Here is a 27,192-nt window from a genome sequence, read left to right as displayed (position 1 = left end):
TGTTGCAAACAGTATTGCTTTGAACATTTTTGTACACGTTTGGGTGCACATACACAGGAATGAAAATGCTGGGTCAATGGGATAAAATTTCTCAGTTTTAAATTATTACCAAATTTAACAACAAAGGGTCATACTAATTTATATCCCATCTAGAGGCCTGGTGCATGACATTCATGCCCTGGGGAGGGAGATCTCCTCAGATTGGCCTGCACCCTTTTGGAGTACGGGAGCCCTTAGGGGATGTCTGACTGATAGCTTAGGCCCACTCCCCGCAGGGAGCCTAAACAGCAGTTGGATATCCTTAGTGCTGCTGGAAGCAGGCCGCTGTGTTCACCAGCTGCCAGCCTAGCTTGTGGCTGTGCAGCACTCCCCCTGAGAGAGCACACTGACCACCAGGGGGTAGCCCCTGCATAGAGCGTCTGCCCCTCACTGTTCCGTGCACGTCATAGCAACCTGTCCTTCCACAGTTTGGTCATTTGCATATGACCCTTTTATTATATAGGATAAGCAATAAAAGAAATCGTGATGACCTATAACTCTGGTACAATCAGAAGTATTATCAGATTTCTTAATTTTTGCTAATGTATTTGGGTCCTAAAATGGTAAGTCGTTTGGTCTTGATTTTATTTACTTGATTAATAGTGGCTGAGCAGCTTTTCATGATTTTTGGTAATTTCTTCAGTGATATACCTGTTCATGTCATCTTATTTATTTATATATTTTTTTAAATATATTTTATTGATTTTTTACAGAGAGGAAGAGAGAGGGATAGAGAGTTAGAAACATCGATGAGAGATAATCATCGATCAGCTGCCTCTTGCACACCCCCTACTGGGGATGTGCCCGCAACCAGGTACATGCCCTTGCCCGGAATCGAACCCGGGACCCTTCAGTCCACAGGCCGACGCTCTATCCACTGAGCCAAACCGGTCCCGGCATGTCATCTTATTTTTTAAATCATTTCCATTTTCAATTACAATTGACATACATCTTTAGTTTCAGGTGTACACCCCAGTGACCAGACATTACATAATTTAACTAGTTGATCACCCAAATAAATCCTAAACCCATCCAGCACCATACCTAGTTATTAGAATATTACTGACTATACTAAAGGCCTGGTGTACAAAATTCATGAATGGCGAGAGGGAGGTGTCCCTCACCCCAGCCTGCTCAGGAGCCCTCAGGGGATGTCCTACTGATGGCTTAGGCCCACTCCCTGTGCTGGCTTCCCTCTGCAGGAGGTGACCAGACCAGTCAGGGAAAGGTGCCACCCCCATCACCCCACTGCTGCTACCACTCCCTCCTCGGCCCTGGCAGCCACTGTGGCTTTGTCAGGAAGGACATCCAGTCTATCTGGTGTAATTAGCATGCTACCCTTTTATTAGTATAGACTAGATGCCCAATTTACAAAATTTGTGCATGGGGGATTGTCCCTCAGCCCAGCCTGCACCCTCTCCAATCTGGGACTCCTTGAGGGATGTCCTACTGCCCATTTAGGCCCAATACCGGTAGAATTGGGCCTAAACGGGCAGTCGGATATCCATCTCACAATCCAGGGCTGCTGGCTCACAACTGCTTGCCTGCCTTCCTTCTTGATTTCCCCTAACGACTGCCTGCCAGCCTGATCACCCCCTAACTGCTCCCTTGCCAGCTTGTTTACCCCTAACTACCCTTCCCTTTAGGCCTGGTCACCCCTAACTGCCCTCCCTGCAGGCTTGATTGCCCCCAACTGCCCTCCCCTGCTGGCCTGATCCCTCACAACTGTCCTCCCCTGCTGGCCATCTTGTGTCCACATGGGGTCAGCCATGTTGTGTTGGAGTGACGGTCAATTTGCATATCACTCTTTTATTAGATAGGATTCCCTATGCTGTACTTTACATCCCCATGACTATTCTGTAACAAATTTGTACTTTTTTTAAAAAAAATGTATTTTATTGATTTTTTACAGAGAGAGGGTTAGAAACATCAATGAGAAACATCACTCAGCTGCCTCCTGCACACCCCCTACTAAGGATATGCCTAAAACCAAGGTACATGTTCTTGACTAGAATTGAACCTGGGACCTTTCAGTCTGCAGTCAGACACTCCATCTGCTGAGCCAAATTGGTTTCGGCAAATTTGTACTTCTTAATCACTTCAACTTTTTTGCCATTCTCCCAAACCCTCCTCCCATCTGGCAACTAACAAAAAAAAATTATCAGTATCTATGAGTCTGTTCTATTGCTTGTTCATTTTGTTAGTAGTTTCAACTGTTGCTAGATATGTATTTATCACCATTTTATTGTTCATATTTTTATCTTTTTTTTCTTCTTAAAGAAGACCCTTTAACATTTCATGTAATACTGGTTTGGTGGTGATGAACTCCTTTAGTTTTTCTTGGCTGGTAGCTCTTTATATGCCCATCAGCTATAAATGATAGCTTTATAGGATAGAGTACTGTTGGTTGTAGGTCCTTGCTTTTCATCACTTTGAATATTTCTTGCCACTCCCTTCTGGCCTGCAAAGTTTCTTTCTTTTTAAAAACTGATTTCTTTTAAAAATATATCTTTATTGACTAGAAAGAGAAAGAGAGAAACCAATGAAACATCAATTGGCTTCCTCCTGCATGCACCCTCCTGGGGATTGAGCCTGCAACCTGGGCATATGCTATGACCAGGAATTGAACCATGACCTCCTGGTTCACAGGTCAATGCTCAACCATTAAGCCATGCCAGCTGGGATGCAAAGTTTCTTTGGAGAAACCAGCTGACAGTCAGTCTTATGGGAGCTTCCCTTGTAGGTAACTGCTTTTAAGATTGTCTTTAACCTTTTGCATTTTAATTATGACGTTTTTTGGTGTGGATCTCTTTAGGTTCATTTGTTTGGAACTCTGATATCCCTGGACTTCTATGTCTGTTTCCTTCACCAACTTAAGTTTTCTGTAATTATTTCTTCAAATTTCTTGCTTTCTCTTCTCCTTCCAGCACCCCCATGATGCAAATGTTGGTACACTTGAAATTGTCCCAGACTCCTTACACTACCCTCATTTTGGGGGGGAGGGGGGAGATTCTTTTTTCTTGTTGTTGTTCTTTTTTTTTTTTTGCTTTCTTACATTCCAAGTTGATTATTTGATTTTTGGCTTCACCTTCTCTACTGTTGATTCCCTGTAAATTATTCTTTATTTCAATTAGGTTTTTTTTTTTATTTTTATTAATGCTGTTGAGGTTCTAAGTTTCTTGAGCATCCTTATAACCAGTGTTTTGAACTCTGAATCTAGTTGATTGCTTGTCTCCATTTTATCTTTTTCTGGAATTCTGTTCCATTCTTTTTTTTCTTTTCTTTTTTTTTAATCACAACAGTTTTTATTAGCAAAAGAACAGCAGGAGCCCTTCTGCTGCCCATATGGACACATCCCTTTGGGGATTCATGAAGCAGTTTGCTGCGGGAACAGCCGTGCTTAAGACTCCTCGTCCAATTACCTTTGAACTTGACTTTCTTGCTGCAGTGGCTGCTGCTGCTGCTGCTGCTGCACGTGAGACATCTCACACACGCGTTTCTCCTTGGGATGGAGGCTCCATCCCACACTGTTTGCGGTTCCTTTGCTTGGAGGCTGGGCAGTGTGGGGCCAGAGAAAACCCAGGAGTTTGGGGCCTGGTCACTTACCTTTGATGCCCTGGTGATCGGCTTGGTCTTAGCTGTCCTGGGTCAACTTGTCCAGTTAACTGGAGCCAACAGTAGCTTTTGGAGAAGCCTCTCCGGCCTGTTGGGACCTGGGACAAGGGCACCTGCCGAGAGCTCAGGTATGAGTGTAGCTGCCTCGTCTTGACCTTGGCCCCAGGCCGCTGGGTGTTCCATTCTTTCATGTGGGATGTTTGTCTCCTCATTTTGGTTGCCTCCTTGTACTTGTTTCTCTGTATTAGGTAGAGCTACTATGTTTCCTAGGCATGATAGCATAGCCTAATGTAATTGGTGACCTGTGGGGTCCAGCAGCACAGCATTCCTGATCATCCAAGTTTGACACTACAGCTGTACCTTCCCCCATGTGGGCTGTACACCCTTCTGTTGTAATTGAGTTTTTTTTTTTTTTTTAAATATATTTTATTGATTTTTTACAGAGAGGAAGGGAGAGAGATAGAGAGATAGAAACGTCGATGAGAAACATCGTCCAGCTGCCTCTTGCACACCCCCTATCGGGGATGTGCCTGCAACCAATGTACATGCCCTTGACCGGAATCAAACCTGGGACCTTTCAGTCCGCAGACCGACGCTCTACCACTGAGCCAAACCGGCTTCAGCTGTAATTGAGTCTTGATTGCTGTTGGCATGTCAATGGAAAGGGTTTACTCAGGCTGATAAGCTGACCACCAACTTCTAATCACCTTGGTAGATCAGCTGTGCTTGGGCCCACCACACAGTGCAAGACTAGCTTCAGCAGGGTTTAGTACCAGCTGATTCCACCACTTCAGTGTATCACTTGTGCAAGTATTTGAGTGGTGGTGTTTCAATGTTGCCTGAAGCTATCCACTGGGTGCATTGGCTTTGAGATCTTCTAGGAGTTGCAGGTCAAGGTCAGCCAATACCTGCATTCTGTCAAGGGCCACCAGGCATAAGCTACAAAGCGACCTGCAGATGGCTGTTTCTTGCCCTGGGTTTAGAGGTGCCCAGGCAAGGCTGGCTACTGTTAGTACCAGGGATAGGGCCACTTAATGAGAAGGGTTTGCTGATACCAGAAGCTGCTTGTTTGAGAGATTTTAGGAAAATCTGAAGCACCAGTCAAGTCAGGCTACTCCTATAGTAAAGCCACTGGAAACAGATTGGGTGGGCCCAAAAGTTAGGTGGAAAGGGCCTCAGGGAATCATCAGGGTGGTATACAGTTTAAGGTAGGTTGGCAGAGTTTCAGATATGGCACCTGATAGTTCTGTGGGGGAAAGGCTCATCAGAGAATGGCTTCTATCAATACTTCCGTCTGGGAGAGAGCTGTCCCTCTGGCTCTCACCTTGATGCCAAACAATGCAATTTCTCCTCATTTATCTCTGGTGCCTTTCAAGCTGCTCCCCTATGCTGGAGCTCAGAAAGAGTGAGTTCTAGTAAGTCAATGTACAGTCCCTTTTAAGAGAAACTCCCTGGGACAGCAGTGTCAGCCTTCCTCAGCTTCAAGCCATACTTGTTTTTATAGCTAGAAGTTATTGGGACTTCTTTTGCTGGCACTGAAACCCTCAGTGGGGAGGTCTGGTGTGGGACTTGGACACCTCACTTCTCACTCTACACTGCCGAGATCTCTCCTGATTTTTATGTACCACACATGGGTGTGGGACCAGCTCTTCCATGTCTCTGCCCTACTAGTCTTAATGTGGCTTCTTCAATTTCATAGTTGTAAGACTTCCATTCAGCTTGATTACAGGTGGTTCTGAATGATGTACTTTAGTTGTAATTTTTACATGGTTGTGGAAGAAGGTGAGTACATTTATCTATGTGGCTATCTTGCATCTTTTTTTAAAAAAAAATGTATTTTTATTGATTTCAGAGAGGAAGAGGGAGAGATAGAAATATCAATAATGAGAATCACTGATTGGCTGCCTCCTGCATGCCTCCTTACTAGGGATCAAGCTCACAACCTGGGCATGTGCCCTTAACCAGAATCAAACATGGGACATTTCAGCCCAAGCTGACACTCTTTCTACTGAGCCAAACTGGCTAGGGCAGTGGTCGGTAAACTCATTAGTCAACCGAGGCAAATATCAACAGTACAACGATTAACATTTCTTTTGAGAGCCAAAAAACTGACTTTTGTGCATGGGCCACGAAGTTTCAATCATATTGTACATGCTCGCCTGCACATATTTTTTGGAAGAGCCATACTTAAGGGGCCAAAGAGCCACATGTGGCTTGTGAGCCGCAGTTTGCCGACCATTGGGCTAGGGCAACCATCTTGCATCTTGACTGGTAGTTTTTTTTCTCATTTGCCTATTTTTATATTTGGTTGACTTTTTCTTATTGATCTATAAGAATTTTTAAAAAGTCTTCACCCAAGGATATGTTTTTTATTTTTAGAGAGGGAGGAAAAGAGAGGTTGAGGGTATCAGGGATAGAGAGAAGGGGGAGAAAGAGAAACAATGGTTGTTTCCTGTACTCGCCTTGACCTTGGATTAAACCCACAACCTTTTGGTACACAGAACGATGGTCTAAAACTGAGTTACCAAGACAGGGCAATTTCTAAGAATTTTTAAAATATATCTTTATTACTAATCTTTTGTGGTTATGTGTATTACAAATGTCTTCTCCTGGTTCATAGTCTGTCTCTTCACTTTAAAAAAATATATATTTTTATTGATTTCAGGAAGGAAGAGGGAAAGAGTAATAGGAACATCAATGATGAAAATCATTGATCGGCTGCCTCCTGCATGCCCCCTATTGGGGATCAAACCTGCAACCTGGGCATGTACCCTTGACCAGAATCGAACCCAGGATCCTTCAGTCCACAGGGCAACGCTATATCCACTGAGCCAAACCAGCTAGGGCATCTTTTCACTTTTTAAAGATGTCTTCTGATAAACAGAAGTTGTTAGTTTTAATAAAGTCAAATTTACCAATCTTTTATGACTCATGAATCCATGTTTTCATTCTCTGGATATTCTGTGTAAAATTGTGAAATAATTTGTTCCTTGAAAGTTTAGACTGACTTGAAAACTATCTGAGCTAGGTAGGTTTTTTGAGTTTTGTGTGCCTGTGTGTGTGCGTGGGGGGGAGGAGACAGTGTGGTGTAAAATTTTAAATTACCATTTCAATGTCTTTTATAGTTTTAGGACTATTTAAGCTTTCTATTTCTTCTGGAATCATTTTTTAGTGATATTTTTCTAAGAATTTACACATTTTGTCAAAGTTTTCAAAGTACTAACATAAAGTTGACAAAATTGTCCCATTAGCTTCTTAAATTTTGCTACATCTGTAGTTATGTTCCCTTTTTCAGTTATCTGTGCTCTTTTTCATATATATATATATATATATATATATATATATATATATATATATATGATTCTTAAAAAGAATCAACTTTTGTTCGTTTGGTTCTATCTATTGTACCTAATTTTATTTGGTTGATTTCAGTTCTTACCTGTATTCTCTTTTTCCCCCCTACTTTTTTAGTTTATTGTGTTGTTAGAAACTTTTCTAGTTCCGCAATTATGGAGCAAGTTTCTAATATTTATAAAGTTATAATTACTGGAGGATTCAAAATGATAATCTATAAAAACTCTAGCACTGTCTCCTTCATATGATACCCTGTTTCCCTGAAAATAAGACAGTGTCATATATTAATTTTTTCTCCCAAAGTTGCGCTAGGTCTTATTTTCAGGGGATGTCTTTTTTATTTTATCTTATTAAATTATTATCTTTGTACATATTTTACCATTGCCCCCCTCCCCATACATATCTACCCTCCCCAGAGTTTTGTGTCCATTGGTTGTACTTATATGCATGAATACAAGTCCTTCGGTTGATCTCTTATTTCCCCCAGATCTCCCTCCCCTCCTAAGGGGATATCTTATCTTTTCATGCGCTAGGCCTTATTTTCGGAGGATGTCTTATTTTCGGGGAAACACGGTAGACATACAACTACATGGTGGCTCTCTTTTATACAGAAACTATACAGAACGAGAACAAAAGAAAACAGAAAAGGAATGAAAACATGGACCTGGAACACTGAGAGAGTTTTAAGACAGAATCATTTTCTGAGCAGGACAAAATTAGACTCATCTCCTAATCAGATTCTGGACCTCACTCATGCCTTATCTTTGGAATGAAATGCTTTCTCTTTCATTCAATGTGACTGATAGTACAATGTGTAATTATACATTGTTGAAAAGATAGTTGACAGGGAAAACAATGTCTCCAGAAATGTAAGCCAATAAAAGGGATTCAAGCCTTCAAGTGTATTTACTGGTAAACACACATGCACATGTGCATATCCACAATTTATGATGACAGACTATTGCTAACACTAAAAATGTTGTCTACCAAAACCCTAGTTTCATTTCCCAGTTATTCCCTCACCAGTTCCCTGTGCCATATCTTCATGGAAAAAAGGAAGAATCCAAATTTCTAATGAGAGAAAACTGAGAAAGACAGAGTTTGTATCCATGATTGGAAAAAGAGCTGACATAGACCAAGTATCTATGATAGAAGAGGAGGAGACAGCATTGATGGTGTATTCACAAAATGGATGCAGTATAAATCAAGTCAAGGTGGCCAGAAAGTATTTCTTACCTGAGTATCCAAAGGAAATACTGGAGATGGGGCTCAGGTAGATGCCTTTGCCATAGGCTGCTCCATGCAGCTTGCAGGGAAACACCAGGATGAGCAATATGAGCCTAGGCCCTCCCATGACTGAATATTAGGGAGCCACAAGGCGTAGCCAGCCCTCTCTTCCCTCCATTATCACTAATTCAGATGGCTCTAGGCATCTAGTCTTAAAATGCCGATTGGCTGAACACTGATTGCAAATTAACCCTTTTGTCTATAAAATAATAAATATTGAAGCCTTGGAGAGTGAGGAATAGCACAGCCGCTGAGTCAGTCCCTCAGAATTCATGTTCTAGTCCCCAGGTATTGGTACATATGCAGACCCCCCCCCCCCCAAAAAAAAAAAAAAAAAAGAACTACAGAACAGATAGCCAGGAAGAGGGCAATAACTGTTCCTTGGGGTTTCTCAGGGCAAAGAAATAAGTCTCCTATTGATACCATTATAATAACCAGGTTATTATTTAACAGAAAAGGAGTAAAGGAAAGACTAGGTAATATAGGCATGTCATGTATACAGCTTTGCTAATTTAACACTCTCCAAGCCTGTTCCCCATAGAGAGATATGGGAAGGAAGTGAACGAAGGCAGTTTGGACTAATGTGCAGTAAGGTCTGAGTGATGTGGGATGATACCTACCTCTCCATCAGTCACACTGGAGAGCGAATCAGTGGCCAGAATGTGTGTGGCCACTACAGCACTATACCTGAATATTTAAGCTTCTGAACAAAGGAGCCTCTTTCTCACACACAGCTGGGCTCTTGGCTATCCTGTTGCAGAGGGGAGCTACCCTGCACCCACGTGGCTCATGGCCATGTGGGACCCACACAATGGATTAATGGACTGAATCTGGACTAAATGCACTGGACCCAGATTCAACATGGAACCGACACTTGGACACTGGCTCTCCTTTTGGCTCTACTGGAACCCCAACTGCACTCTTTCATGACTAGTTTAAGGAGCATAGGACTTTGGATCCTGACGAATGTAACTCCCCACCAATAAAGCCTTTTACCATATCTCATTCTCCCACGGGGGCTTCTGAAAATGCTTATTTCAGTGTTACCTCTAGAGCCACCCACTCCCATGAGCACAGGAGAAATTTAATTCTCTGGTGATACTATACAACTCTGAATAAATAGTCACATATATTGAAAAGTACTAATAGGGTAATTCATCTAATGGCTGCAAAATTGGAGGTAAAATATATAAAAGCTACATTCATTCTATACATACAGTTCCAACTTCCTCCCTAGGGAAGTCACACGCAGACTAAATTTAAGGATGCTGAGGCAAAAACAACTGAGTACTCTAGGGCAGACTTTCCCAAAACCGAGTGGGACAGAAAACAGGGCGTGGAGAAAAAGAAAAAAGGGGCACAGCCTCACCTGCAGTTTGGTGTAGGATGCATTCACCAGCCCATTGCGCAGGATTGAATGCCAGTTCTCAATATGGGACCCACTGTAAGGCAGGGTAGAATGCATATCTTTTCACAGTAGGAAGTTCCCAGGAGTACTTTCAAGAATACCATTCTCACCCACTCTCACCCACACAGGACATGAAGATGGACACATGGGCATGCATATGGATATAGTCACAAGCATGCAGATGGATGTGTGACTAACCTCTTATATGTTAATATCCAGTCCCATAATCTCTTCCATGCTTTAGCTACTTGCATTCTAAATCCTCAACTGCTTATTCAATATTTTCACCTGCCTATTCCCCTAAATTTCAGATTGAATTCTTCTCAAACTCAACAAACTTATCACTGAATGCAAATATGGCTTACAGACCTGAACTCAGGTTTACTCTGGGAAAAGAGTACCACTACTCCTGTGCATTACCTTTAATATGACTCTTTCTTTCTCTTTTCTCCCACAATTATGATTTCATCAAGCTAGTTTTCAAATCTAATCCCCCGAATCTGTTTTTTCAACCACGCTTTTATATGCAACTGTCATTTCTCAACTATATCATAAATAGCTTGAAAGTAAAGACCATATCACATGCTATCTTTTTATATTCTACAGCAAGCATGTCAAACTCAAAGGCTAACATGGGCCAAATAAAAAGGTTTAAGTTTATGATGCGGGCCACAAAAAACAAAAGCTTCAATTTTCATAGAAACATAGGTTTGGCTGAAACCGGTTTGGCTCAGTGATAGAGCATCGGTCTGTGGACTAAAAGGTCCCAGATTTGAGTCCAGCCAAGGGCATTTACATTGGTTGAGGGCACATTCCCGGTAGGGGGTGTGCAGGAGGCAGCTGGTCGATGTTTCTCTCTCATCAATGTTTCTGGCTCTCTATTCCTCTCTCTTCCTCTCTGTAAAAAAAAAATCAATAAATATATTTAACCCTTTGCACTCCGAACCATTCTGGACATTGGCTACCAGCTACTCTCGATGCTACTTTGCGGAGGAAACGTGCATTTACAGACCCTCGTATTATTTAGTATAATTTTGGAACCAAGTAACGTATTATAATGATATTGGACTTATATGAATTGGGTGACATCGAGGAATGTATATTTGCAAAAAAAACAATATTTTATTGTTTATAATTTTGTACAGTATGATAAGTTTTGAAACACTCCCCAATATGCATTGCAGGCTGATTAGTGCATGTTTGACAGTAATAAGTGGTTTGACGCCTGTCTCAAAAAGTTGCGTTGAAATAACTCAATTCCCCGTAATCACTAATAAACTGCAATGTCCCCTGAGAGGGGACAGCAGAGTGCAAAAGGTTAAAAGAAAGAAACATAGGTTTATTTTGATAGAGACATGCTGAATACAAAGGTCTGAAATAAATGAGTAATCGTTCACATAAAATAGAACATTTTAATAAAAATATTTTTTCTTGAATATTAATTTACCAGACACTGAAAAACTGCATACATTAATAAGCATAATACAAATAAACCTATTTTTCTTGTTCTCTTTAAGAGAAATATTTCCTGTTGTGCACACCAAACAAGTCTGTAAAAGACTAATGACATGGCAATTGGTTGCTAAAATTTTTACTGCTAGTATTAATGGAGAGAAACGGTGCACCTGTGCAAGGCATGTAAGGAAAATGAATGCAACACAACTATAGTAATCAGTCATTAGCAAATACTGTAGTTCATTATTAATAACTATGTATCACAGGATATTGTAAAAATTAGGCTACGAAATTTTTATTAAAACATTTCTGACATACTGTCATATTGGTTGGGCTGCAAAAATATTCGTTGTAGCCACTTGCGGCTTGTGGGCCGCGAGTTTGACATGCTTGTTCTACAGAATCTACCACAATATAACTAATTGTTAACTGGTGATGAACATAGGTAACACAAACTCATTAATCTCAAATGAACTCTCCCATCACCTTACATTTGTTTCCCTCTGCTTTTCCCACCATCCCCCTCTTACTGGAAGGCAAAAGTGCTGCCATAGAGCTTCTTGGCAGTCCGGAACCGTGCCTCCTTGGCAGGAGGGCTGCTCAGCAGGAGGAATTGATGTGAGGTGTGCATGAACTTCAGCTGCTGCCAGGGTGGGGTGGGGTTAGAAAAACAGAGCAGAAATGGAGATCAGGGAAAGAAGGGTTGGGGATAGGGAGCAAATAAGGCTTACAATGACCCCAAATAAAGGGAATATGCTTAGGCCCCAAAACCATTATTTTTATTTTATTTATTTATTGATTGATTTTTTACAGAGAGGAAGAGAGAGGGATAGAGAGTTAGAAATATCGATGAGAGAGAAACTATCGATCAGCTGCCTCTTGCACACCCCCTACTGGGGATGTGCCCTCAACCAAGGTACATGCCCTTGACCAGAATCGAACCTGGGACCTTTAAGTCCGCAGGCTGACGCTCTATCCACTGAGCAAAACCGGTTTTGGCCCAAAGACCATTATTGATGGGCAGAGACAATCAGGAAAATCTAGGACCAATGTAGTTGGCTGGTTTGGAGGCCCCTCCTGCCTCTCATCAGATATTTAAGTTCAGAAGAAAAAAGGTCACTTACCCTGCTGAGAGGTAGTTTGACAATGTGTGACCTGTTACTAGAGATGATCCTAGAACAAAAGAGAGAAATAAGGAAAATTACAGAGTAAGTGTGTGGTTAGGCCATTGTGAACAAAGCAGCAGCCTTTCTGTGCCCTTAAGAGAACAAGCAAGGATTCCAGGGTTGTCTGAATTGTGTGAAATACCCAGGCCACCATCAGGATATTCCCTTGGGTAGTAATGCTTGCATATAAAAATGTAAAAAAAAAAAAAAAAAAAAAAAAAAAGCTAGTTACTGATAGTTAAATAACAGATGAAAGAGAGGGATGGGAAGTGAGCTGCTACATCTAGGGAGAGAAAAGAATAGAACAAAAGGAAGAGAACAAGAAGTCAGTTAAATAAATGAGAGAGAGGTCTGTATTAGAATGGTGATGAATTATCCTTGGGATTTAGAAACTCAGAACTGAGCTCAGGACCATCCCACTTGAGCTCAGAGGAAGTTTGAAGGCTCTTGGGGATGGTGAAGAATGGATAGAATATTACTGCTTGGGCAGAAGAAAGAAGTAGACGAAACTAGAACAAACTTCATGAGGATTCAAGGATAGACTAGGCTATATGTAGGCTGGACTCATAGGACAAAAGAGAACAAAGGAATAAAACACTAAGGGATCAGCAAAGGAACATTATCTCCTATAGTGGATGGTTTAGTTTTTCTGTGCTTCACCAATGTATGATGCCATTTTGGAAGATCTATGTCTTGTCATTCCTCATGCTAAAAAGGGAGCATGCTGCATTGAGAAACTACTAATGTCTAAGGCTGACTAAGAAGAAAGGGAAAAGCCATGTCAAGAAAACAGAACAGGAATCAAGATCAGGGAGGGAACCATCAACAAAATGGAAAAGGGAACCCAATGTACGAGAGAACATTTCCCAATGATATATCTGATTAGGGGTTAATTTCCAAAATATGTAAACAACTCATACAACTCAACACCAGGAAGACAAACTATTCAATTAAAAAATGGGCAAAAAATAAAAAAGGATCCCAAGTCAAATTTATAGAAAATATTTCTTTATTAACTTTTGGTCGAGAATATGTTTGTATATTTTCAGAAAACAACTCCGAGACCATGTGGATTCTGGCAACAGAGAGGAATTGACAGGACTACTCCAGCCATGAAAACAGAAGAGAAGCAGTCCAGAGATGAAAAATGCTGACATCACCTTGCCATGACAACAGTCAGCAGCTGGGAGTCACTGCAGGTTGCCCAGGACCAAACCAGAGAAGGTCGGACCAGCATTGCCACCATTTGTCCACCATCCACAACTGAAATATCATTGCTGACATATATACATAAGGAACTGTTTGACATTGAAATTGGGTCTCAAAAGAACTGGTGGCCCAGAAAGAAACTCACTATAGACTGATTCATATGCCTTTCAGCATAACCATTATTGCTTGTCTCATTCTCAATTCTTATAAGTATATTTCCAGTAGGACATGATCTCACTCATCTAGGGGAAATGAACAACATAGACTGATAAATAAGAACAGACCCAGAGACAAGGAGGCATGAATCAGACTGTTGGACCTCAGAGGGAGGGTGGGGATAAAAGGGAGAGATCAACCAAAGGACTTGTGTGCATACATATGAACCTAACCAGTGGTCAAAGACATCAGGGTGTGGGGGTATGAGTGGGGAGGAGTGGGGGATGGGAATGGGGGATGAGGACAAATATGTGATACCTTAATCAAGAGATTTAAACAAACAAATAAATAAATAAATAAATCAGAGAGGGAGGGTGAGGGTTGAGGTCAGAATCTTTGCTGAAAGGTTCTGGACAGTCTATGTCAATGGGGAAGACCTTGAGACAGGAAAAGGGAATAGTAGGGTGCACTGAAGTTATCTGATGCAAAAGTGTTAATTCCTATATGCAAGGGGCACTCAAAAACCTCCTGAGAAATAAGAAACCCATAACAAGAAGTTGAGACATCTCAGAATTTGTGGGTTTTCTATAGGATTTGAGTTCTTGTCAAAGCTTGGTGTCAATAAAACCACAAGAAAAAGCAGCCATCTTTTTATAAAAATCACATTGGTTTCAAATGTTGATTACCAACCTAATAAAAGCTCCTTTCTCTTATCACAAGACAAAATGTTATGTCTTTCCAAAAAGAACCTGATGTTTCAAAGATGATCCTTAAGTCTGCTCTATATTTGCCATGAGTTTACATCTTAGCTTAGCATTATCTGAGTCTTAATTCTTTCAATGACCAAAAATCTATATATATAAAAACCTAATATGCAAAGTGTCCTCTCAGGAGTTTGACGGACCAGGAGCTCGATCACTCGCTATGATGTGTGCTGACCATCAGGGTGTGGTGTGGAATGAAGGAAGGCCCTGGCCAGCAGTTGGCAGCCGGGTAAGGGAGGCCCCGGCTTGCAGCCAGCAGCAACTAGGAACTCTACCCATGCATGAATTTTGTGCACTGGGCCTCTAGTCTTGTATAATAAAGAGGTAATATGCAAATTAAACCTCACAAGATGGCTGCCTACAACCAGGTGGGGGGGAGGGGCGGGGATAGTGAGGGACAACCAAATGACTGAACAGCAGGCTGCATGGGGAGAGGCCGTGAGGGACAACCAGGTCAGCATGGGGGCAGTAAGGGGCGACCAGGCAGGTTGAGGGGGGTGGTTGCAATTGGGGGCAGGCCGGCAGAAGGGGCAATTGGGTGCGATTAGGCTGGCAAGGGGGACAGTGAGGAGCAACCAGACCAGAAGGAGGGGCAGTTAGGGGCAACCAGGTTGTCAGAGGGGGGCAGGAAGTGACCAGGCTGGCGGGGAGGAAGGGGGCAGTTAAGGGGTGACTAGGCAGGCAGGCAGGTGAGCAATTAGGATCCAGCGGTCCGGGATTGTGAGAGGGATGTCCGACTGCTGGTTTAGGCCCAATCCCCAGGATCGGGCTGAAACTGGCAGTCGGACATCCCCCAAGAGGTCCCAGATTGGATGAGGGTGCAGGCTGAACTGAGGGGACCCCCATGTGCACAAATTTCGTGCACTGGGTCTAGAAGGAAGGAAGGAAGGAAAGAAGGAAGGAAGGAAGAAAGGAATGAAGCTGAAACTGTCTCTAAGAGAAGGTGTAGGCTACACATCTAATACCATGTCCCTGCCCCACTCTGGGAAGGATGAACCATTCTATCCATACCACTGCAGGAGAGGATGGGCCAGGGGATCCAGCTTGTCCATCTGCTTCTTGATTTCTAGGTATGATCCCTGTAAAACAATAGCCATAAGGTTAACTTCCAGGAGCAGTGGGAGCCCTCCTACTTTCCACAGATGACTATCAGGACCCAGGGCAAGGTAGGTAATGAAGGCCATACAAAGGCAAGAGGAGATGGGTTCCCACTCATAAGGAACCCAGTCAGATTGGGAAGATTCATAAATAAATATGAAAATGAATGAAGATGCTTACAAAACAACATGTAGTTGGGTCTCCCTCATTTTATGCAATTCCTACCACCCTACAAAGTTGATTTTAAATAAAAAATAAATGAAATCAATGTCAGAAAGAATAGGCTAAGGAATCCTGTGGTAAAACTTTACATAAAGCTAAGAGTTCTTCTGACAAGCAAATCATCCCTTGTTGGTGTATCTTATGTATTAATATCAATTGTGATATGTAGGATTTGCTAAGAGGCCCACCTGTAAATGAGCACAAATGAATGTCCATTTATACAGAGATTTTAGAACAGGGGTGGGGAAGTCTGGTGAGGCCTTAAGTCAAAGGAATGCCACTACTCCATGTGGCTGCCCCACCCCTAGAAGGATAGAAGATGGAGGTCCCTGGGTCTAGTTCCTTATCTCCAAGAACCCCTTCTAAACCTCCCAACAGTCTTTCCCTTACCTAATTTCCTAAGAATTATGAAAAAATAAACATTAAATATGAACAACCTGTTAAGGAATTAGCAGCAAAAGCAAAGGTTGAGGGAGACATTAAGAGTAAGAAAGAAGAGTAATAACAGAGTTAATAAAACAGAACAGGAGGGAAGACAAAAGTAAACACTGTGAGGAATCTGAGTAGCATCTCTAAGTCTTCACTCCACTTCCATGCATTGCAAACAGAATACAACACTTGTGGCACAAGCAGAGGGCAGGGGACAGGCAAACGGTAGACTACCTGGGTCATCTCCCGGATGGACATCACACTATCCAGAGCTTTCTGAAGTCGTTCATAATTCTTCTTCTGCGGCAAATCAATGGGAAGAGAAAAATCAGATGAAGAAAAATGGAGAGTCAAGATGTGAAAAAAAGCAGAACCAGATATACAAAAAAAAGTTTAGGCCCTAGGGAAAGGGTAGTATGTCATGGAAAGAAAAGAGATTTAATGTTAATCGCATGCTAGTTCTCTACCAACTGGGAGTAATAGGGTTAGTTACTTAACCTCTTGGAAGCCCAGTAATCTTGTGAATAAATGAAGATAAAAATTCCCACTATCCTAACCTAGATGTTCTGAAATAACATATGTAAAGAACCATAGTGTGTGACATATAACAATGAGTAATAGTCAGGTACTATAATGATTGTGTCCATCATTAATAGTGTCAATTTCATTGGGCCAAGGAATGCCCAAACATTTGGTCAAACATTATTTCGGGGAGTGTCTGTGATAGGGTTCCTAGATGAGATTAATCTTTGAATCAGTAGACTAAGTAAAGCATATTGCCCTCCCTAATTTGTGTGGGCCTTGTGCAATCAGTGTAAGGTCTGAATAAAAAAAAAGGCCAAGCAGGAGGCTCCTCCTGCCTGACTTCTTGAAGCAGGGACAGTGGTCTTTTTCTGTCTTTGGACTCAGATCTAGAGATTGCTACATCTGTATTGGAACTTAAATAATTGGCTCTCCTGAGTCTCTCTAGTCTGCTGACTGCTAATCCTGAGACTTCTGAGCCTTCATATTTATGAGCCAATTCCTTATAATAAATCTCCTATTGGTTATGATTCTCTGGAGAACTCTATCCAATGCAATACTTTACATATTATCCCTAATTTTTATAACAATCCACAAGGTAGATATTATCCCCTTTTTATAGATAAGGAAATTGAGATTCATTAAGGTTAACTGACTTGTCTAAAAACACTCAGCTAGGAAACAGCAGAGTTTCAAGTGGAATCCAAGTCTGTCTGGCTCCAAAGTCTTTATTCTTCCCTTTTATGCCATAATTAATATTAATTCTTCTCTTCTTCTTCTGACAAAGACAGTTATTTATTCACTAAAATAGCTAAAACTTAAGTGTCAAGAGTTCCCAAGAAACAGGTCTTTCATTTCTTCTGATCCTTATTCTAAGATGCTGTGTAACTAGAATGACAGCTCATAGTCTCCACTATTTTCTACTGTTTCTGTTCCTTAGCCCTGACTTTCTTCCCAAGCAACTATACCTTAGGGTTAAAGGCCAAAGTTTTGGGATCAGTAGGGTCCACAACAGAGGGATAAGGCTCAAAGATGATGCTTTTTCTAGGGGACTCCAAAGCTGCCCTACACATGGCCACCAGCAGATCCACCACCTTAGGGGAAAAGAGAGAAAGGGGTTAGCAAAAGCCAAATGATTTTTCAGTTCTAGAAAACACATAATGTCCTGAATAAATCTACCTTTTGGGATTTCAGCATTTTTTTCTCTGCTCTTCTTTTTAAAAGCAAATATGCTTTTTCCATTAGATAATATAAACTCATAAAATTTCAAATAACCATGATTTAGAAAGTGATTAAAAAATCCTGGCAGAATAGCTCAGTTGCTTAGAGTGTTGACTCAATACACCAAGTTTATAGGTTTGATTCCCAATGAGAGAACATATAAGAATCAACCAATGAGTGCATAAATAAGTGGAACAACAAATCAATGTTTCTTACTCTTTCTCTCTCCCCAGCTCTAAAAATCAATTTTAAAAAAGTGATTAAAGATAAAATTCATCCCCTAAACAAATCTCATTCCTCATAGGTAAACTGCTAAGTTTGATGTACATCCTTCCAGATATTTTTCCTATGGAAATAGTTATTTTATTATATAGGCAATAAAAAAAAAGAACTATACTATTTATACTGATGTGTTTCCTTATATGTTATAATTTTCTATCCATAAATAATAGCTGAATAGTTTTTCCACTGTAGGGACATAAAGCATTTCCAGAGGTTAAGTTCTAAGGAATGAAAATGCTAGATTCCCCAGCCTTAAAAAAAAAAAAAGAAGAAAAAAAAAAAAAGAAGAAAAAAAAAAAAAATATATATATATAATTGATTTCAGAGAGGAAGGGAGAGGGAAAGATAGAAACATCAATGATGAGAGATACCTCTGCTCCAGTGGCCACCTCCTCTGCAGCTCCAGACATGACTCCCAGTGTGTAGAAGGAGAAAACACACAGTTCACGAGTACAGACGGCTGGCTAAATGGACATATTAAAACACACAATGGTGGTAGGGGAGGCGCAATAAAAACGTATTGTAGGGAGAAAGGGACAATCCTGACTTCAGACAACTCTATAATGAGGCAGGAGTTTGGGGTCCACTGTGTCAAACTTACTGATAAGTTTGAAAATTAATGCTGTCTCTTATACAAAGACTTCCATAACCTTCCTAGGTATAATAGTTAGATGCTCTCTCGTCGAGTTTCACAACACTGCTAATATCTCTTCTATACATTGATAGTGAAGTGTCTGTCTAATCACCTAGATTTGGAGTCCTTAAGGACAGTATCATACCCAATTATCTTGGTCAATATCTGATACCTACTTTTAAATGTTGGGTGGAGATTATATCTTCGAAAATATTCACATTACCTCATCTTTCCTAGTAGGAGTGCTGACATTTATTCTTTGAGAGAAACAATTATTTCTAGAGTTTCAAGAAGTAAGGACAGAATTCCACCTTTACCATAGAACCAGGAAGAAAGAAGAGATAAGGAGGAAAAAGGTCTTGACTAAGGGTCCAAGGAAGAGGGTCACAGAGCAAGGGTTTATACCTTGAGCATGGACCCATTCTGGAAGACATGCTGCTCATCACACACCACACAATACTCATTCAATGTTGGAATTCTCTGCTCTGCATACTTCATGATCTGGGGAGAGAAGAGATTCTATTAAATCTTTTGTAAGCACAGGCACAGATATGAGAACTATTTTGAACTTCTTTTTCAGCTACTCTTCTTTCTCCCAGTCCTGTCCCTAGAAAAGAAACTTTTCCTGGGTCCTGCACTTAAACTAATGGCCTAACTCCAGAGCTAAGATTATATATTAAAAGTAAAAAAAAAAAAAAAAAAAAAAAAAAAAAAAAAGGGCCATCCTGGAAGGAAATCTGGGTTAAGATTTCCCTCTTCTCTACTTAATACCACATATAACATCAGGCAAGTCAGTTAATGTAGGCCTTGTTTCTAAAGTGGGACATTACTCGAGAGAGACAAAAAATGGCGGAAGAATAGATGGACGGGTTCTGAGCCTTGTCCAGAAGCAGAAAGAGAGAGCAGCTGAGGGTCGCACTGGGAGTGTTTGTTAGCAAGCTAAGGGACAGGCGAACTCCAGGAGAAGGTGGGGGACTGCTGATCAGGGTGCCCCTTACAGGGAAACACCCACATGGGGCTGGGTCACCTCCCGCAGCTACCTATGGGCTTGGATGGGGAAATCTCGCCATCTTTAAAGGAAAAGTGGATCTTGTCAGAGGCCTGAATATCCACAACCACAGTGACCACTGAGCAGCTGTGAGCCCCAGAACACCGGTCCCAGGTGGCGCAAACACTTGGACTCAAAGGAGCACTCCACCGCATGACTAAAAGGTCAGATTTCGCAGGGATAGGGTGAGTCCCTGTGAAAACAGAAGCCCACGTGCTGCATGGAAGCTGGAGGACTGGGGCAGTGTTTACAAGGAGAAGCCGCAGGCTGTTGGGCTGGTGTGCCCCGATTGTGGAACAGGCTCCTAATAGGGGAGATATCTAAAGAGTAACACATTTTGATCTGACGTGGAGGGATATCCGGAGAATTACAGGGGAGTGCAGTAGGCTCGGACTTGCCCCCCAACCTCCACAGATCAGTGTCACAGAGAGAGAGAGAAAAAAAAAAAGCCAGAGAGGCTTTACAGCCCTGGAAGTCAACCCATAAACACTGCCACCCAGAGGCTAAATCACAAATTGACCCTAGTGCACGTGTCAAACACAAGGCCCGCGGGCCAAATCCAGCCCGCCAGGCCTTGCAATGTGGCCCGCACCGCGCTGTCATCACTGCACTCCGCTGTCAGTTTATGACATTGTCAGTTTATGACTGTTCAGTAAACCATTCGGCCCGCGATTTAGGCTGGATTTTAGATTTTGGACCCTTCTCTTATTGAGTTCGACACCCCTAGGTTCGACACTAGGGCCTAGTGTAATAAAAAATCAAAGCAAGGCCTGCTTAAAAATCAGGACTGCATTACAAAACTGAGGAGCAGTGAAATTCAGGGAACTGCAATACTGTTTGGATTGGGAAACTGGCGTGTCAAACAGAATGACAGAGGAAGTGAATGACCTTTATTACTGCGCTTTTATTTAATTTTTAAATTTTCATTATTTGAACATTTACTCAAGAAACTATTTTTTCTTTTTTTCTCACTTGATTTTACCTTTTTGATTAATATACTTTTATTTGTAATCAGCGTTACTACTACTACCATTTTACCTTTTTTATCTTATTTACAAGTGTCATATTATTTTCTCTTTATTTTACTTCGGGATTAGTGTTCTATAGTCTATTTTTACCTTTCCTTCACCAACACTTTATTCTATCTCAAACCTATCTTTATGCCATCACTCTCTTCCTAACCTTTCCTCCTTCGGTGTCCTGTTTATCTTAACCATTTCCTGCACTAGATTTTCCCTATTCTTTCTGTTTACCCCTGCTAAAATTTCACCCTACTTGTGTATATCTAATTTCCAAACCCTTGCTCCAAGCCCATACACACCTCCCTTTTCGCTGTCCTAAAAAAAAAAAAAAAGTCTTTCTATCCTTTTGTAGTTGTATGTTGAATGTTAACTATATTGAAGTTTTATGCTTTTTTGTGAGATTGTTTTGCTTATTCTTTTTGTTTGATTGTATGTTTCTCTTAGTTGTGTTTTAGTTAGTTGTTACTTCTCTTTTCCATTTCCTCGCTTGATATTATTTGGTGTTGCAACTTGTATTAATCTCCAGATACTTGTTGCTTGCATTTGCTGTGATTAATGGTTGTTCTATTGGAGTTTCCTTCCCATATATATAGTTAGTTCCTTGTTTTTCTATTACTATCGTTCTAGTTTCTTTTTTTTTCTTCTCATTCTCCCAATTTCATTTTGCCACTCCTTTTTTTTTTTTTTTTTTTTTTTTTTTTTTTTTTACTTTTCTATTTCTCCTACCCCCTAATTTGCCTTTCTCTAATGGTCACCTTTATTGGAGGTTCTTAATGTTGCAAACAAATTTCTGTTCAGTGCCTTGTGTGTTGTACCTGGTTGTGTTGTATTTTGTGCCTTTAAATCAACACAGGAGAGAGAGAACTGTATAACCACACATCCTGAAAGGAGAGATCATAAGGAGACAAAGAAACAGCCCGCATATGAAAGTAAAGCAGGCATCACCAGAAAAAGAAGTAATTAAATTAGAAACAAGCAACCTACCAGAGCAAGAATTCAGAGTAATGATCATAAGATGACTAAAAAGAATGGAAGACAAATATGACAATATGAGTAAGAACCAAGAGGAATTGAAGAAGAACCAAGAAGAAATGAAAAATGGCATCGCTACTGTAAAGAACGCAATAGAAAGCATCAAGAGTAGACTAGAAGAAGCAGAGGACCGCATCAGTGAGCTAGAAGACAAGATGAAAAAAAATACCCAATTAGAGCAGCTTCTGAAAAAAAAAAAAAATTAAAAAGCAGGAGGAGAGCGTAAGGGAACGTTGGGACAATACAAAACAAAACAATATTAGAATAACAGGGGTTCCAGAAGGAAAGGAAACTGAGGAAGACATGGAAAACCTGTTTGAAGAAATAATGACAGAAAACTTTCCTGAAATAGACAACAAAAAACCCACACATATCCAAGAAGCTCGCAGAGTCCCAAGCAAAATGAATCCCAAAAGACCAACACCAAGGCACATTATAATTAAATTGGCAAACACCAACGACTAAGTAAGAATCTTAAAAGCAGCCAGAGAGACAGAAAGTTACATATAAAGGAACCCCAATCAGACTAGCAACTGATTTCTCAACAGAAACTCATCAGGCCAGAAGGGAATGGGATGAAATATACAAAGTCATGCAAAGGAAGGGTCTGAATCCAAGAATACTGTACCCAGCAAGGCTATCAATTAAAACTGACAGTGAAATCAGGAGCTTCACAGACAAAAACAGACTAAGGGAATTTATCACCACCAAACCAAAAATGCAATAAATGCTAAAGGGTCTACTGTAAAAATAAAGAAATAGAAAATGAAGAAGGAATACAGGGGTATAGAATAAAAATGGCGACAAATAAGTACCTATCAATAATAACTTTAAATGCAAATTTATTAAATGCCCCAATCAAAAGATATAGGGTAATGGATTGGGTAAGAAAAGAAGACACATATATCAGCGGCCTACAAGGAACCCATTTCAGAAAAAAAGAAGCAAATAGACTGAGGATGAAGGGAGGGAAAAAGGTTTTCCAGGCGAATAGAAATGACAAAAAAAGCTGGGGTAGCAATACTTATATCTGACAAATTAGATCTCAAAATGAAGGACATAAGAGATAATGAAGGTCACTACATAATACTAAAGGGAAGAATCCAACAAGAAGAAATAACACTGGAAAACATATATGCACCCAATACAGGAGCACCCAAAAACATAAAAAAAACTGCTGGAGGACATTAAGGGAGAGATTAATAGCAATACAATCATAATAGGAGATTTTAATACCGCACTATCACCATCGGACAAATAATCTGAACAAAATATCAGCAAAGAAACATCATTCCTAAATGACGCACTAAACCAGATGGAATTAATTGACATCTTCAGAACATTTCACCCCAAAGTCACAGAATATAATTCTTCTCAAGTGCACATGGGACATTTTCAATGATAAACCACATGTTGGGACATAGGCAAAGTCTCTTCAAATTCAAGAAGATAGAAATCATATCAAGCATCTTCTCAGATCACAGTGGCATAAAACTGGAAATCAACTACAATAAAAATAATCCAAAGAAATCAAACACATGCAGACCAAACAGCATGCTATTAAACAAGGGTTACCAGAGAAATCAAGGAAGGAATTAAAAACATCCTGGCAACAAATGACAATGAAAACACAACAATACAAAACCTATGGGACACAGCAAAAGCAGTTTTGAGAGGGAAGTTCATAGCTCTACAAGCCTATTGCAAAAAAACAAGAAAAAAATAGTAACAAATTAACTCTACAACTCAAAGAGTTAGAAAAAAAGTAACAAGAAAAGCTCAGTTTAAGCAGAAGGAAGGAAATAATAAAAATAAGAGCAGAGATAAATAACATAGAAACCAAAGAAACAATACAAAAGATCAACAAAACCAAGAGCTGATTCTTTAAAAGGATAAACAAGATTGATCAACCTCTAGCCAGGCTCACCAACAAAGAGAGAGGCCCCAAATAAACAAAGTCGGAAATGAAAGAGGTGAAATAACAACAGACCCCACCAAAATACAAAGGATTGTTACAAAATACTACGAACAACTCTACTCCAACAAACTGGACAACCTAGAGGAAATGGACGTATTCCTAGAAAAATATAACCTTCCAAAACTCAATCAAGAAGAATTTAAAAATCTCAATAGGCCAGTGACTTTGGAAGAAATCGAAAAGGAAGAACTAAAACATATCCTCCTCAGACTATTCCAAATAACTCAAGAGGAAGGAACACGTCCAAACTCCTTCTATGAAGCCATCATCACCCTAATACCAAAACCAGATAAAGACAACACAATGAAAGAGAATTACAGGCCAATATCCCTCATGAACACAAATGCCAAAATCCTCAACAAAATTCTAAAAAATCAGCTCCAGAAGCACATCAGAAAGAGCATACACCATGACCAAGTAGGATTTATTCCGAGAATGCAAGGATGGTACAATATTCGCAAATCAGTAAACGTGATACATCACATAAACAAATTGAGAGATAAAAACCATATAGTCATATCAATTGATGCAGAAAAAGCATTTGATAAAATCCAACACCCTTTACTGATAAAAACTCTCAACAAGGTGGGATAGAAGGATCATACCTCAACATAATAAAAGCTATATATGATAAATCCACAGCCAATATCATACTCAATGGGCAAAAACTAAGAACAGGAACGAGACAGGCTGCCCACTGTCACCACTCCTGTTTGACATAGTACTGGAAGTACTAGCCATTGCAATTAGACATGAAGAAGAATATAAGGCATCCAAATTGGAAAAGAAGAAATAAAATTGTCCTTATTTGCAGATGACATGATATTGTACATAAAAAACCCAAAAGACTCCATTAAAAACTAATAGATTTAATAAATGAATTCGGCAATGTAGCAGGATACAAAATTAACGCCAAGAAATCTATGGCATTTCTATACACAAACAGTGAACTTACAGAAACAGATACTAAAAAAGCAATACCATTTACCATCACACCAAAAAAAAAAAAAAAATTAAGATACCTAGGAATAAACTTAACTAAGGAGGTAAAAGACCTTTACCTGGAAAACTACACGACACTGAAAAAAGAGATAGAGGAAGATATAAACAGATGGAAGAACATACCATGTTCATGGATTGATAGAATCAACATCATCAAAATGTCCACACTTCCCAAAGCAATTTATAGGTTCAATGTACTCCCCATTAAAATACCAACAGCATATTTCCCAGACCTAGAAAGAACTCTCTAAAAATTCATCTGGAACAAAAAAAGTCCCCGAATAGCCACAGCAATCTTGAGAAAGAAGAATAAAGTAGGAGGTATCTCAATACCAGATTTCAAGCTGTATTACAAAGCTACTGTTTTCAAAGCAGCCTGGTACTGGCACAAGAACAGACATATAGATCAATGGAATGGAATACAGAATCCAGATATCAACCCAAATCACAATGCTCAATTAATATTTGACAAAGGAGGCAGGAATATACAATGGAGTCAAGACAGCCTCTTTAATAAATGGTGTTGGGAAAATTGGACAGATACATGCAAAAGAATGAAACTAGATCACCAACTTACACCATATACAAAAATAAACTCAAAATGGATACAGGATTTAAACATAAGACAGGAAACCATAAAAATACTAGAGGAGCCGAAACCGGTTTGGCTCAGCGGTAGAGCGTCGGTCTGCGGACTGAAAGGTTCCAGGTTCGATTCCGGTCAAGGGCATGTACGTTGGTTGCAGGCACATCCTCGGTAGGGGGTGTGCAAAAGGCAGCTGGTCGATGTTTCTCTCTCATCGACATTTCTAGCTCTCTATCTCTCTCCCTTCCTCTCTGTGAAAAATCAATAAAATATATTTAAAAAGAAATACTAGAGGAAACCACAGGCAGCAAAATCTCAGACATATGCTGAAAGAACTTCACTGATACTGCCCCTAGGGCAATGGAAGCTAAAGAGAAAATAAACAAATGGGACTACATCAAAATAAAAAGCTTTTTTTACAGCAAAAGAAACCATCAGCAAAACAACAAGAAAGCCCACTGTATGGGAGAACATGTTTGCAAAAGTTATCACTGATAAAGGTTTAATCTCCAACATCTACAGGCAGCTTATACAATTTAATGAAAGGAAGATAAATGATCAAATTAAAAAAATCGGCAATGGACCTAAATAGAATCTTTTCAAAAGAATACAGAAGACCAAGAGACACATGAAAACATCCTCAAAATCAGTAATTATCTGAGAGATGCAAATCAAAACGACAATGCCGTACCATCTCACACCTGTCAGAATGGCTATCATCAACAAATGACAAGTGCTGGCGAGGATGCTGAGAAAAAGGAACCCTCGTGCACTGCTGGTGGGAATACAGACTGGTGCAACCACTGTGGAGAACAGTATGCAGTTTCCTTAAAAATATGAAAATGGAACTCCCATTTGACCCAGTAATCCCACTCCTAGGAATATATCCCAAGAAACTAGAAACACCAATCAGAAAGGATACATGCACCCCTATGTTCATAGTAGCACAATCTACAAAAGATAGGATTTGGAAACAGCGTAGGTCCCGGTCAGCAGATGATTGGATCAAAAAACTATGGTACATCTACACAATGGAATACTATGGTGCCATAAAAAAGAAGGAATTGTTATCATTTGCAGCGATCTGGATGGAATTGGAGAACATTATGCTGAGTGAATTAAGCCAGTCAATGAAAGAAAAACACCACATGATCACACTCATTTATGGATAATAAGGAACATTATAAACTGATGAACAAAAATATAGATACAGAGACAGTAAAGAAACAAACTGACTGTCAAATTACAGCGGGGAGGGTAGGGAGATATGGGGGAGATAAGAGATTAACCGAAGGACTTGCAGGTATGCATATAAGCATAACCAATGGATGAAAAACTCTGGGGAGTTTTTGTATAGCAGTGGGGGGGTGGGGATTGGTAAGGTATGTACACATATAATACCTTAATAAAAAAAATGAGAAAGAAAAAAAAATTTTTAAAAATAAAGTGGAACATTACTCACCTCATAGAGGTATTAAGAGTAATGAGATGATTTCTATGAAAGTATCTTTTAAACTATTAATAAAACTATTAAAATTAGTTGTAGTAATTAGAGGTTATTTGATGTCAGGGGATTCTGAGAAGCCATTTAAAATACTTAGAACAATCAGCCTATCCACTGGTCACACCACAGATACAACTCTGCACTTGAAAGGGAGAACAG

At 40.2% G+C, this 27,192-nt stretch overlaps 1 protein-coding gene across 13 annotated transcripts in view; it reads right to left on the bottom strand.

The window, feature by feature from the left end:
• The window catches only part of PARP6 (poly(ADP-ribose) polymerase family member 6), a 51,431-nt gene that overhangs the window by 5,545 nt on the left and 18,694 nt on the right, over positions 1-27,192 (bottom strand). For 7 of the 13 annotated variants that reach the window (XM_084897760.1, XM_084897757.1, XM_084897764.1 and 4 more), the window contains 9 exons: positions 19,267-19,362; positions 18,599-18,691; positions 17,693-17,818; positions 16,437-16,502; positions 15,465-15,532; positions 12,283-12,331; positions 11,689-11,801; positions 9,665-9,737; positions 8,245-8,314 (listed from right to left, as the gene is read on the bottom strand). In XM_084897760.1, coding sequence (XP_084753886.1) covers positions 8,245-8,314; positions 9,665-9,737; positions 11,689-11,801; positions 12,283-12,331; positions 15,465-15,532; positions 16,437-16,502; positions 17,693-17,818; positions 18,599-18,691; positions 19,267-19,362 — 754 coding nt within the window. The remainder of the gene's footprint in view (positions 1-8,244; positions 8,315-9,664; positions 9,738-11,688; positions 11,802-12,282; positions 12,332-15,464; positions 15,533-16,436; positions 16,503-17,692; positions 17,819-18,598; positions 18,692-19,266; positions 19,363-27,192) is intronic. The other 6 variants (XM_084897761.1, XM_084897763.1, XR_014796223.1 and 3 more) reach the window with 3 other exon arrangements.

Source organism: Pipistrellus hanaki, assembly GCF_964339955.1.
Source record: "Pipistrellus hanaki genome assembly, chromosome: 1".
Lineage (NCBI taxonomy): Eukaryota > Metazoa > Chordata > Mammalia > Chiroptera > Vespertilionidae > Pipistrellus > Pipistrellus hanaki.
Note: the sequence above shows the minus strand (reverse complement) of the source record. Positions and strands in the feature narration are given on the sequence as shown.